The sequence below is a fragment of the Aquarana catesbeiana genome, linkage group LG01 (genome assembly GCF_042186555.1).
Source record: "Aquarana catesbeiana isolate 2022-GZ linkage group LG01, ASM4218655v1, whole genome shotgun sequence".
Lineage (NCBI taxonomy): Eukaryota > Metazoa > Chordata > Amphibia > Anura > Ranidae > Aquarana > Aquarana catesbeiana.
In genome coordinates, this window is record NC_133324.1 from 287,682,859 (window position 1) to 287,697,524 (window position 14,666).

At 44.3% G+C, this 14,666-nt stretch overlaps 1 protein-coding gene across 1 annotated transcript in view; it reads left to right on the top strand.

Annotated features, from left to right (window-relative positions):
- The window catches only part of RSPH14 (radial spoke head 14 homolog), a 343,818-nt gene that overhangs the window by 290,474 nt on the left and 38,678 nt on the right, over positions 1–14,666 (top strand). The window contains exon 5 of the mRNA XM_073629244.1: positions 10,213–10,438. Coding sequence (XP_073485345.1) covers positions 10,213–10,438 — 226 coding nt within the window. The remainder of the gene's footprint in view (positions 1–10,212; positions 10,439–14,666) is intronic.

Genomic DNA, 14,666 nt, shown 5'->3' on the forward strand with positions numbered 1-14,666 from the left:
TATATATATATATATATATATATATATATATATATATATATATATATAACATCTTCCAAAATTCGAATTTCATATAGACCGAAATCAAATTTGAATATAAAAGAATAGAATAGAAAATAATAGAAAAGAATAGACTAGAAAAACAATAGAACAGAATAGGAAAATATAATACATATATTATATTTTCTTCTATTCTGTTCTATTGTTTTTCTAGTCTATTCTTTTCTATTATTTTCTCTTCTAATCTTTTCTATTCAAATTTGAATTCATTCTATACGAAATTCAAACTTCAGAAGCCATGTTCCGAAATTCGAATTTCGTATAGAATGAATTTGAATTTGAATGGAAAAGACTATTATAGAATAAAAAATAATAGAAAAGAAAAGCATAAAAAAAATAGAAGAGAATAATAAAAAAAAATTATATATATATATATATATATATATATATATATATATATATATATTATTGCTTTATTATTTTATATTCTATCTTATTGTTTTTTTTAGAAAAACATTTTCTATTTTTTTAAATTCGATTCGAATTTGTCTTCAAATTCGATTTGAATATGTTTTCGAATTCGTTCGTTTTTTTTTCGGATTCGCTTAAATTTTTTACTTTTCTAATTCGGAAATTCGGATGCATCCAAATTTCCGAATAATGAAAAATTCATCCGGAACGAAACGAAATGCACATGTCTAACTGATAACCCCCCCCCCGAGGAAGAGAGATCGAGTGCCCTAATGGCAGTGGCGTTGCTAGGGGGTGGCTTTTGGGGCTATAGCCCCGAATCTGGCGTCCATAGCCCCGAATCTCTGCAGGGGCCTCCAAGAGGAGGGGAGGCTCTCTGGGGACTCTGATGTAAGTGGGGGGCTCTCTGGGGTCCCTGATGTAAGGGGGAGGCTCTCTGGGACCCTGATTTAAGGGGGAGGCTTTCTGGGGACCCTAATGTAAGTGGGGGGCTCTCTGGGGATATATATACACACACGTATATTACTGTATATACATGTGTATGCCCGCCCAAGCGTATGACTTTCTTCACTACGCTGCTATGGGCTCTAGCCCCAGATCTTTTGTAGACCTAGCAACACCCCTGCCTAATGGTATTTTAGACCGGACCTACATGGGAATTTACTTGGGAATTATCACCGGTTTAGAAATGGTAGAAACTATGTTTTTATGGATTGGTAGGATGCTAAAAATGGATTTTCAAACTGATACTGTAACTAAGCAATATGTGATTTTCAGAAGCTGACTGTATTGTAATACTGATTTGTTCAATAAAAACTTTTCTGCAAAATAATAATCCCCATCGTTGGTGTCAGTTTCCTGCAATAATAATCGCCAGTATTGCCAGTTTTGGTGTCAGTATTTGCAATAATAATCCCTAGCGTTGGTGCAGTAGCTGCAATAATAGCCCCAGCATAGATGGTCAGTGGTGATATTCTAATTTAAAACCATGCAGCATGAAGGAGCTAATTAACACTGACATTGGCCACTAATTCAGTTCAAGGGGTTAATAAACACTGCTATTGATCACTAGTGCAGTAGTGGCCAGTAGCAGTTAATTAACCCCTTTGTGCTGCATTAGTGGCCAGTCTCAGTGTTAATTACCCCTTTATATTCCAGCAGGAATAGGTTAACACTGACACTGGCCACTAATGCAGCACAAAGTGGTTAATTAACTGATACTGGCCACTAATGCATTAGAGATCAATGGCAGTGTTCATTAACGCCTTGTGCTGAATTAGTGGCCAGTGTCAGAACATTAACCCCTTCATCCTGCATATTACTGGCTAATGGCTTAATTAACCCCCAATCACAAAACCCACCACAGTTCCCAAGACATTAAGCAGGCCTGTGCACTGGAAAAGATTCACTGCAACATTATACTGTTAAGCAACATACCGTATTTTTTGCACCATAAGACGCACCTGACCATAAGACGCACCTAGGTTTTAGAGGAGGAAAACAAGAAAAAAATATTCTGAACCAAATGGTGTCCTAAAATATTTAATATTATACTACTACTATAGGTGGGTGGTGGAGACACAGTAATACCACCCCTCTATCAAATCAGCTCAGCTACACTATAACTGGGTAGTGGTGGAGGACACAGCAACTTCCCCCCTTCCCAGATCAGCTCAGGGTGGCAGGGCAGACACAAATACCCCTTCAGCCTCTTCTCTCACAACAGCTCAGGTGATTGGGCAGTGGATACCATGCCAGCCCACACCTCCCACCTCCTTATCATCAGCTCACCTCAGGCAGTGGAGGACACTGCCATTACAATCCACAACCCCCTCTGGCTGGCTGGCTCGCTGGCTGGCTCTCAGCCTCAGATACACCCGGGCAGCAGCTAGGAAGGAGGACTAGGGACATAGTTTGCAAAGCCAGGGCTCTTGCCCCGGGATGGTGTCACATCTGGCAGGGGTCAACTGACCTGGGTGCGAAGCGCACCCCCATAGCAACGCCACTGACACCCCCCCATGTTTTGGCACCCGGGGCAGACCGCCTCCCCCCTCTCCCCCTTGGTATGTCCCTGCAAGGATCCGCCTCATATCCTGTCCTCTCCACAGAGAAGCCGAGCGCCAACATTCTGAGGCGGCGACGGGGGGGTGGTTTTGCCTGGTCAGTATTCACTCCATAAGACGCAGGGACATTTCCCCCCATTTTTTGGGGGGGGAAAAGTGCGTCTTATGGTGCGAAAAATACGGTATATTGTAATTCTCCTCTGTCTGCCATTGCTCACTTACCTAATTCCAGCAACATGGACGCTCCCTTGCGGTGCCTCTCTCTCATCCTGTCCCAGCCTCTGAATGACATCATGTCAGAGGTGGGGACTAGAAATGATCTGTGGGGCGGAGTTCACTCCTTCTGACAGAGAAGTCTGATGTCTACTCAGCTGAGTGTAGGAGCGCAGGGAGCGATCGTTCCCGCACTCGACACCCCGCTGCAGCTCTGCAAGGGCACTTTAGGTCTGACTTGGGCAGTGACCTGTGACTGTGTACTGATGTGCATGTTCATTTGCCATCGGGCACAGTTTAGCCGGCACTGCCCGCACTGTCACCTTGCCGATTCCAGGGGAGGCACTTAACCCCCCTTGCCCCCTCTTGTGGACGCCCATGGCTGGCACTGATAGATGGCACTGACAGGTGGCTGGCACTGATAGATGGTTGGCACTGATAGATGGCATTGATATGTGGCTGGCACTGATAGATGGCACTGACAGGTGGCTAGCACTGATAGGCAGAACTTATGGGCATTGGGCACTGATAGGTGGCATTTATGGGCAGGTACTGAAATGCCATGAGAGGAAAGGCTGCCTGCGACACCCATCTTAGTACTACTTGCACTTGGCCGCATAAAAGCAGCAGCGGCCATCTTGTTACACCCAGCCCAAACTATATGGGCTGGGTGTAACAAGATGTCTGCTACTGGCTTCCTGCGGTGTACCAAGATGGGCGTCAGGATGTCTGAACGCTGACGTCGACACGAGCATCACTTCCATTAATTCCACCCGCTGATTTCCGGTTGCGCCGGGTCGCCTAATCTGATAAAACGCCGCCTCTCCCAGGTATCCGATCAGGCATTGGGAGCATTTGTGCGAGTACAAGTACTCGCGCAAATGCTCGGTAACGGTCCCGATACCGATACTAGTATTGGTATCGGGACAACCCTAATTATTACGTTAGGGCTTTTTACACGGACGTGGAAAGTTGGGGACAATTACTATCACGCCCTCCCAGTCCAGAATATTTGACATGCCATAAAACTTGATACATTTTGTATGCTTTGAATCTGTTGAGTTGCCTTTGAAGCTGAAGCGGACATTCAATATTTGTTTTTAGCATACACATGTCATTGCTACCTGCCTTACTTATATCTTCATTTGTATAATGCACCTGTTGGCTAAATAAAGGAATTACAAAAAATAAAATAACGCAGTGCCGTATTGCAAAAAATGGCCTGGTCAGGAAGGGGGTAAAACCTTCTGGGGCTAAAGTGGTTAAACTGTGGCTAATTGGCCTCCCATTTGATGTTGCCCATAATTCCCTGTCCATTGCGACATGGCAGAGCCACCTGCATGAATCCATGGATCTTTTTAGCTGTCTGTAATGGTGGCATTTTGACCACCACTGTAAGGTGGACATTCTTCCTACTGACCACCAATGTAAGGGTCAGTTTGTTCTCTTACCACCAATTAACTGGTATTAGCAGGGGTTTCCTGAGACCTGAAAATGACTTCAAGGGTTTCTCTGTGGTAAAAAGGTTTAGATTAGCTGCTTCCCACTCTACTTAGAGTAGCCTGTCAAAAGAAGGAGCTGAGGTGATACCATGGATTTGATATGCAGCAAGCAGCACAGGTTCAACTCTTGCTGCACCTTGAAAGCTGTCTTGTCTTTTCCTGGTTTAGAAAGGCTTAGCGACAATGTGCAGAGAAGATGCATAGCCCACACATAACAGCAACATTTTAAAAAAATTGGAACATGTATCTTAGAGAAGCCTGGGAACACTAAAACTATTCTTTATTCCCTAAAATTCGAATGGGTTATGCTATCTGGTCATTTTTATACAAGCGTAAACCTGTTTTACTTTAGGATGCAAGTGAAGACAGCACTGTGGCAATGTTGTATAACGGAGGGAATGATTATTCAATTCCATTTTATAATAATGCTTATATACATTGCAAGGATTACAGCAAGCATTGTGGCAAATTCTTACCTTCCTTCTGTTTTGTAGAAATTAAAGCCTTGTACACACCACTAATTTTTTTTGTTCAGTCCAGTAATGGGCCCAATTAGCCATTATCCCTCCCCAGTGTCATGTGACTCGTTAGTGTTATAAGGTTTCAGGCGTGAATGGGGAACAGGTGTGTTAAATTTGGTGTTATCGCTCTCACTCTCTCATGCTGGTCACTGGAATTTCATGATGGCACCTCATCGCAAAGAACTCTCGGAGGACCTGAAAAAAAGAATTGTTGCTCAACATAAAGATGGGCCTAGGCTAGCCCTCAAATTTTCCACTCGCCTACTCACATTTTGTGAGTGGAAAATGAGGGCTGGCGAGCGTGGGGGGGGGGGGGGGGGGGGCGAGCACTGCCGGCGATCGCAGAGAGGAAGAGGGAAGAGAGAGCTAGCCGGATGATCAGAGCACAGGGAACATCGCTGTAACAGCTTTAATTTCAATTACTGTGTGTTCCTCCACGCTCGCCGTCACATACAGCCCCAGCTCCTGGCCCCGAGACTTTGATAGACAGATCTCCCATTGGATCCCAGGATGTGTGACATATATCAAAGTCCCGGGGCCAGGAGGTGGGGCTGTATGTGATGGCGAGTGCGGGGAACACACAGCAATTGAAATTAAAGCGGTTACAGCAATGTTCCTCGGCTCTCTGATGATTCGGACGGCAATCCTCTTCCTCTCCCCTCTCTTCACCTGCACATGTAGGCTGCATTGTTAGGCACAAGTAGGCTGCATTGATGGGCACAGGCAGGCTGCATTGGTGGGCACAGGCAGGCTGCATTGACGGACACAGGCAGGCTGCATTGATGGACACAGGCAAGCTGCATTGATGGACACAGGTAGGCTGCATTTATGGACACAAGTGAAGCAGCATTGATGGACACAGGTAGGCTGCATTGTTGGGCACAGGTGAGGCTGCACTGATGGGCACAGATAAAGAAGTTGTTAATATTTATTTTTATAACTTAATTCTGCATAAAACATTTAGGTGTCATTTCATGAGATAATTTATGAGGGTGTGTTTAGGGGCAGAATTAGGGCGGGGTAGGGTAGGGTTTGTGTGAGGAAACTGGTGGCGAGTAACCCTTGAGGCCTGGCTAGTAGCTCAGGACTTGAAATTTTGAGCCCTGGTCTAGGCTATAAGAAGATTGCCAAGACCCTAAAACTGAGCTGCAGCACGGTGGCCAAGACCATACAGCGGTTTAACAGGACAGATTCCACTCAGAACAGGCCTCACCATGGTTACCAAAGAAGTTGAGTGCACGTGCTCAGCGCCATTTCCAAAGGTTGTCTTTGGGAAACGTATGAGTGCTGCCAGCATTGCTGCAGAGGTTGAAGGGTGAGGGGTCAGCCTGTCAGTGCTCAGAGCATACGCCGCAGACTGCATCAAATTGGTCTGCACGGCTATCGTTCCAGAAGGAAGCCTCTTCTAAAGATGATGCACGAGAAAGCCCGCAAACAGTTTGCTGAAGACAAGCAGACTAAAGACATGGATTACTGGAACTATGTCCTGTGGTCTGATGAGACCAAGATAAACTTATTTGGTTCAGATGGTGTCAAGCATGTGTGGCGGCAACCAGGTGAAGAGTACAAAGACAAGTGTGTCTTGCCAACAGTCAAGCATGGTGGTGGGAGTGTCATGGTCTGGGGCTGCATGAGTGCTGCTGGCATTGGGGAGCTACAGTTCATTGAGCGAACCATGAATGCCAACATGTACTGTGACATACTGAGGCAGAGCATGATCCCCTCTGTTCATAGACTGGGCTGCAGGGCAGTATTCCAACATGATAACGACCCCAAACACACCTCCAAGAAGACCACTGCCTTGCTAAAGAAGCTGAGGGTAAAGGTGATGGACTGGCCAATCATGTCTCCAGACCTAAACCCTATTGAGAATCTGTGGGGCATCCTCAAACGAAAAGGTGGAGGAGCGCAAGCTCTCTAATATTCACCAGCTCCGTGATGTCATCATGGAGTGAAAGAGGACTCCAGTGGCAACCTGTGAAGCTCTGGTGAACTCCATGCCCAAGAGGGTTAAGGCAGTGCTGGAAAATAATGGTGGCCACAGAAAATATTGACACTTTGGGCCCAATTTGGACATTTTCACTTAGGGGTGTACCTACTTTTGTTGCCAGTGGTGTAGACATTAATGGCTGTGTGTTGAGTTATTTTGAGGGGACAGCAAATTTACACTGTTCTACAAGCTGTACACTCACTACTATACATTTCTTCAGTGTTGTCACCTGAAAAGATATAATAAAATATTTACAAAAATGTGAGGGGTGTACTCACTTTTGTGAGATACTGTGTGTGTGTGTGTGTGTGTGTGTGTGTGTGTGTATATATATATATATATATATATAAATATATATATATATATATAAAATAAATATACACATACAGTGCCTTGAAAAAGTATTCACACCCACTGAAATTTTCCACATTTTGTTACGTTATAACCAAACGTAAATGTATTTTATTGGGATTTAATGTGATAGACCAACACAAAGTGGCAAATAATTGTGAAGTGGAAGGAAAATGATAAATGGTTTTCAAATTTTTTTACAAATAAATATCTGTATATACAGTGCTGTGAAAAAGTATTTGCCCCGTCCTGATTTTTAATTTTTTGCAGATTTCCCACACTTAAATGATCCAGATCATGAAACAAATTTTAATAATGCACAAAGATAACCTGATTAAATCCAAGATGCAGTTTTTTAATTATTATTTCATTTATTAAGGGAAAAAAGCTGTTCAAACCTGCCTGGCCCTATGTGAGAAAGTAATTGCCCCCTCCCACGCTGAATCATGAATGAACTGTGATTAACCACAATTTATTGGAAAGCTGAGTTAAATATCACTTGCCACACCCAGGCTTGATTACTGCCAGACCTGTTGAATCAAAAAATCACATAAATAGAAGCTGTCTGACAAAGTGAAGCATGCTAACAGATCACAAAAAGCCACACATCATGCCACAATCTAAAAAAATTCAAGAACACCTTAGAAACAAAGTAATGTACATGTAGCGGTCTAGGAAGGGTTTCAAAGCCATTTATAAGGCTTTGGAACTCCAATGAACCACTGGGAGAGCCATTATCCACAAATGGAGATAACTTGGAACAGTGGTGAACCTTCCCAGGAGTGGCCGGCCTACAAAAATTATTCCAAGAGCATGACAACGATTCATCCAGGAGGTCATAAAAGAACCCAGAGCAACAGCTAGAGAACTGAAGGCCTCACTTGCCTCAGGTAAGATCAGTGTTCATGATTCAGCAATAAGAAAGGAAATGGGCAAAAATGGCACCCATGGGAGAGTTCCAAGGCCAAAGCTCATCTCACATTTACCAAAAAACCTCTCAATTATCCCCAAGACTTTTAGGAAAATATTCTGTGGACTGATGAGACGAAAATTTAACTTTTTTGGAAGGTGTACGTCCCATTACATCTGACATAAAATTATAACAGCAGTTCATAACAAGAACATCATACCAACAGTTAGACATGGTGGTGGTAGCATGATGGTTTGGGGCTGCTTTGCAGCTTCAGGACCTGGACGACTTACCATAATTGATGGAACCATGAATTCTGAGCTCTACCAGAAAATCCTAAAGGAAAATGTCCGGCCATCAGTTCGTGACCTCAAGCTCAAGTGCACTTGGGTTATGCAGTAGTACAATGATCCGAAACACAACAGCAAGTCCAAATGGTTCAAACAAAGCAAAATTTCAGTTTTGGAGTGGCCTAGACAAAGCCCGGACCTAAATCCAATTGAGATGCTGTATCATGACCTTACACAGGCCATTCATGCTGGAAAACTCTCCAATGTGGCTGAATTAAAACAATTCTGCAAAGAGTGGGACAAAATTGCTCCTCAGCAATGTGAAAGACTCATTGCCAGTTATTGCAAACGCTTGATTGCAGTTGTTGCCGCCAAGGGTGGCACAACCAGTTATTAGGTTTAAGGGGCAATTACTTTTTCACATAAAGCCAGGCAGGTTTTGACAGCTTTTTTGCCTTATTAAATGAAACCATTGTTTAAAAACTGCATTTTGTATTTATTCAGGTTATCTTTGTGTATTAATAACATTTGTTGATCTGAGTCATTTAAGTGTGACAAATATGCAAAAAAAATCAGAAAGGGGGCAAACACTTTTTCACAGCACTGTATCTGTAAATATCTGTATACATGAATATGCTTTGATCTAAACCATTCCATTGTAGCTCTGGCTGAATGTTTAGGGTTGTTGTCCTGCTGGAAGATGAACCTTCGCCCCAGTCTCAAGTCTTTTCTTCTAAGATTGCCCTGTTTTTGGCTCCATCCATCTTACCATCAACTCTGACCAGCTTCACTGTCCCTGCTAAAGAAAATCATCCCCACAACATGATGCTGCCACCACCATGTTTTACGATGGGGATGGTGTGTTCAGGGTGATATGCAGTGTTAGTTTTCCGCCACACATAGCATTTTGCTTTTAAGCCAAAAAGTTCAATTTTGGTCTCATCTGACCAGAGCACCTTCTTCAACATGTTTGCTGTGTCTCCCACATGGCTTCTCTCAAACTTCAAATGGGACTTGTTATGGCTTTCTTTCGACAATGGCTTTCTTCTTGCCACTCTTCCATAAAGGCCAGATTTGTGGAGTACACGATTAATAGTTGTCCTATGGACAGATTCTCCCACCTGATCTCTGCAGCTCCTCCAGAGTTACCATGGGCCTCTTGGCTGCTTCTCTGATTAATGCTCTCCTTGCCCAGCCTGTCAATTTAGGTGGACGGCCATGTCTTGGTAGGTTTGCAGTTGTGCAATACTCTTTCCATTTTCGGATGGTGGATTGAACAGTGCTCTGTGAGATGTTCAAAGCTTGGGATATTTTTTTATAACCTAACCCTGCTTTAAACTTCTCTACAACTTTATCTGTGACCTTTCTGGTGTGTTCCTTGGCCTTTGTGATACTGTTTGTTCACTAAGGTTCTCTAACAAACCTCTGAGGGCTTCACAGAACAGCTGTATTTATACTGAGATTATATTACACACTGCTAGACTGTATTTACTAATTAGGTGACTTCTGAAAGCAGTTGGTTCCACTAGATTTTAGTTAGGGGTATCAGAGTAAAAGAGGCTGAATACAAATGCACACCACACTTTTCACATATTTGTTTGTAAAGATTTTTGAAAACCATTTATCATTTTCCTTCCACTTCACGATTATGTACCACGTTGTGTTGGTCTGTCACATAAAATCCCAGTAAAAATGTGGAAAATTTCAAGGCGTTTGAATACTTTTTAAAGGCATTGTATGTTTGTGTGTATGTATGTGTATTTATATATGTGTGTGTGTGTGTGTGTATATATATATATATATATATATATATATATATATATATATATATAATACTTTTTTTTAGATTATTTACAATTACAGATTCTAAATAAAGTTATTCCTATCTTCTGTCTTTACAGGTGCAACCGCTCTTGTTGACGCAGGTTTAATAGCACAGCTGGTGAGCAAGCTGGAGTCAGAGCATGATGAAATACAGGAGCTGATTCTAGAGACTTTGCATTTTTGTCTCCAAGCAGACGCTTCCCAGGCTCTTAATGCAGGAGCTGTCCCCATTCTGAAGGGGAAGCTCAGTCATCCGTTAGTAGGCATTAGGAGGAAAGCAGCGTGTGCTCTCTTGGAAATATGGTAAGGAAAAGACAGGGCCATGTTGTATTGTTTTACAAGCCCTAGGGGGCAGTAAGTCTACATAATTAATTCTGCATTTTACTACACAAAACCAGAAACATACAGTAGCTAAGTTCAATAGGAGAATATTACACAATTCAGATCCCAGTTTGCTGAAGCACATATTACATTAAGTATTTAAAATGTATATAGACTAACAGATTAATATATAGATACAACTTAATACAAAGAATCCCCAATGCTAAGTCCCTATTCACAATTGTGTGTTTTTTTACACCTAGGCCATCATGCAAATATACATTACAAGAGGAATCCCATTATTGTCTAGGGGGCCCATTCACACCTATGCATTGAGCTTCTGTGTGACTTGGAAAATGGTGCAAGCTGTTCTTTTGGCGCAATATAACGGAAAATTTCCTATCAAATACTTACTGTAATTTTCCTTTCCTGATAGACTCCATGGCAGCATATGTGTGGGTTAGCCCCGCCTCCATAATGACCCTATAGGACACCTCTACCATAAATCCTTCCTCTGGGCTGCCAGCTGTGTTTCGTAACTAGCCTACTCCAGACATTCGGGAGGGAACTTTTGCTGCCATGGAGTCTATCAGGAAAGAAAAATTACGGTAAGTATTTGCTAGGAACTTTTTCATTTTCCTGACAGACTCCATGGCAGCATATGTGTGGGAAATAACTCGCCGTACACACCCTAGTCGGAAAATGCTGAGCAAAGAAAATAAATTTATTTAACACTGTCAGCTGACAGTACTTGCAAACCAAAATTAACAGATGATAAGGCAGCTGGTTCAACACAGTAGTGAGACACAAATGTATTGATGGAAGACCAGGAAGCCACCTTACAGATGACATCAGGAGCGACATGGCGCAAAGCTGCCCAGGAAGTCGAGATATTCCGGGTTCAGTGCGCTGTCACTGCCTCTGGAGGAGCCAAGCCCTTTGTTTTATAAGCTTGTTGAATGGTCTGCACGATCCATGTTGCAACGGATCTAACCGAGGCCCGTATTCCTCTGTTTTTCCTGTGGGGAAGGATGAAAAGAAAATCTGATTGCTGAAAGGGAGCCGTGATCTCCAGGTATTGTTTTAGAGTGTGTCCCACATCGAGAGGATGAACATATTGATTTTCTGTTGACCTAAAGGTGGGGAGCACAATTTTTTGATTTTCATGGAAAATCATGGTCACTTTAGGATTTGACCCCAGCATGGGGATTAGCACTGCTCTGTCTGGGAAAAAGTTAGAAAAGGCTCCTTCGAACCCAAGTTTCTGATTTCAGACACTGTTTTTGCCGACGTAACCGCCACCAGGAAGGTGGTCTTGAGTGTAAGATCCTTCACTGAGAGTGGCTTGCTGGGATCTGATCCGAGGGAAAGAAAATCCAGGACAAGAGGAAGGTCCCACTTGGGGAACCTTGGCTTCCTCTGAGGCCTAAGCCTGAAGCTCCCTTGAAGAACTGGCGAACAAGGGAGTGATTGGCCCATCAGACACCTGTAAATGCGGAGATGGCCAAAACCTGTACTCGAAGTGAGCTAACTGAAAGGGATAGATCTACACAACACAATCTCCTGCGCTTGGGGGCTAAGTCTATAGGTAGGTGGAAATGACCCCAAACCGTAAGTGATTGTAGGGCGGAAGTGACGTTTGCGTCAACCAGGAGTGGCGGGTGGAATGCAAATCCACTCGCACTTCCTGGTTGCATTGCAGCGTGCGTGCCACCCAGTTAATGTGGTGGCCGCGCTGAGCACCAATCACACAACACTCCCTCTATTCCCCTCCCCCTTCTCTTCCCCTTCCCAAAACCCCCCCTCGTATGAAAATCACCCAGTTCATTGATGTACATACCTGGATGAGGACAACAGCAATGGGTAGGTGTGTTACACAGTGCTATTAAACATTAAGTATTTTGCTATGGCTAGGATGCTGTATCTATGCTGTATGTGATGGTAGCTACCATGCACACCTACACCGTCTCTTGTCCCTAACGCGGGGCTGTGGCCCCCTGTCTGGGTGCTAGGGACACTTCCATGCTGGCAGGGGAGGGACTTGGGATGTTGGATAATAGCATACACTTCTGATAGATCCACATAGTGGGTGGCGTCCACTCTGATGGGCGTGTTAGGATCTGGTGGGTGTTTGCTTGGGCATGTGTATGTGGATATTTATAGAGGTAATCATAGGAGGCCAGTTGTTCACCGCTTTGGCTCTGAAGAAGCGGGAACTTCCTCAAAACGCGTCAGAAGTTTGCAATGCCATCTGTGGTCCCCTTCAACACCTGGTCCAGGTTGCGGGTGTCTAGAGACATGGTTCCATTTGTTGGTGTACTGACAAGCCTTTTTATCATATTTGTTTGTGAGTATGACTACTGCTGTTATAGTTTTTAATAAATTTTATCTTTGGTAATGCACAAGGTCAGTGCACCCTCCTTTCTTCTTTTATGTTTCAGGGATAGATCTAGACCTGATTGCAGGAAGCTAAGAATGTCCTGGACTGCCGGAGTGCTACAAGGGTTGGACCTGGAGGACATATGGTCCGTGAACCTGGCCCATATTCGTTCATAGACCCTGTTAGTGCTTTTTCTTATAGAGTTCAGGAGGGTAGGGATTACCTCCTCTGGGCAGCCTAGAGCTTCAAGCCTTCCCCTCTCAAGAACCAGGCCCTGAGGTGCAGATGAGAGGCACAGGGGTGCAATGTTGTGCCCTGAGACAATAGATCCGGCCTGAGTGGCAGGGGATTCCTGATAGCTGAAGAGTGTCAGGAGAGGAAACCATGGCCTGTTGGGCCAGAAAGGAATTACTTCCACCTTCTCTGTTTTGAGTCTCCGGTGAAACTGGAGTATTACAGGCACCAGAGGGAAGGCATAAGCCTTGCGTAACCTCCACTGGTCCATGAGGGCTTCTATCCCATAGGCCTGAGGGTCTCGGAAAAATGAGTAGTACTTGGCCAGTTTGTTGTTGCATGGGGATGCAAAGAGGTCGACTTCTGGTGACACTCCCAGGGTCAAGAGTCACATGAACACTTCTTTGTGGACAGACCACTTCATCTGAACCCGAAAAAGGAAGTTCTGGATCCTGGGTATGTAGACGGCTGAGATGTTGGACAGGTTCTTCTGAGCCCAGTTCATAATTGGCTCCACTTGCCGTAGCAGGGACCAGCTGTGGGTTCCACCCTGCCTCCTTATGTAGGCCACTACGGTTGTATTGTCCAACCTGAGCATAACTGAGGATTTCTTTGTTAAATGAAGGAACGCTAGAATTTCCTGAAATGCGGCCCGTAGTTCCAAGATGTTGGACACAATCCTGAGAGAAGGGGAGTTCCATCTGCCCTGTGCCACTTCTGATAGGCAATGAGCCCCCCAGCCCTTGTTGCTGGCATCTGAAGTTATTGTGAGCCATGTGATGGGGAAGATCGAGTGGCAATTGCGAAGATTTTTCCGCTGGAGCCACCAAAGGAGGGACACTCTCATATCCTGAGTAAGGTGGATGCGCTGGTTCTTGCTGTCGGACCTCCATTGTTGGAGGAACCCTTTCTGGAAGGGCCGTGTGTGCCACTGTACCCACTTCACCATGGGGATTGTGGCCGCCATGGTGCCAATTACCTTCAGACACTGAAGAGCGAAGAGATGAGATGAAGTGAGGGCGGAGTGGATTCTGTCTCTGATCACTATGATTTTCTCCTCGGGCAGTGAGATGAACTCTTGAAATGTGGAGATGACCAGACTCCTGTGTTCTAGAAGTTGACCTCCGTCTTGTGCTAGGAGAAGGAGGTCGTCTAGGTAGTGATGATGACAAACCCCCTTGACTCGGAGCAAGGCCACAACAGCTAACAAGACCTTGGAGAAAACACGAAGTGATGTTGTTAGACCGAAGGTGAGACAGGTGAATTGTAAGTGCCGCTGGCCTACTGCAAAGTGAAGGAATTGATGGAAATCCGTTGCCACTGGAACATGGAAGTAGGCGTCTTTTAGATCGATCGACGCCAACCAGTCTCCTGGATGGACCGACTGCTGGATCGTGTATAAAGACTCCATTTTGAATTTTTCTTTTCTGATGAAGAGGTTGAGATGGTTCAAATCTATAACCGGTCTCCATGTGCCATTCTTTTTCTGTACCATGAACAGGGGAGAATACATGCCTTGGCCTTGTACTTCCTCCGGAACAGGAATGGCTGCGCCTTGCTCCACCGAAGAGTTCACATAGGCTAATAGGATCTGCT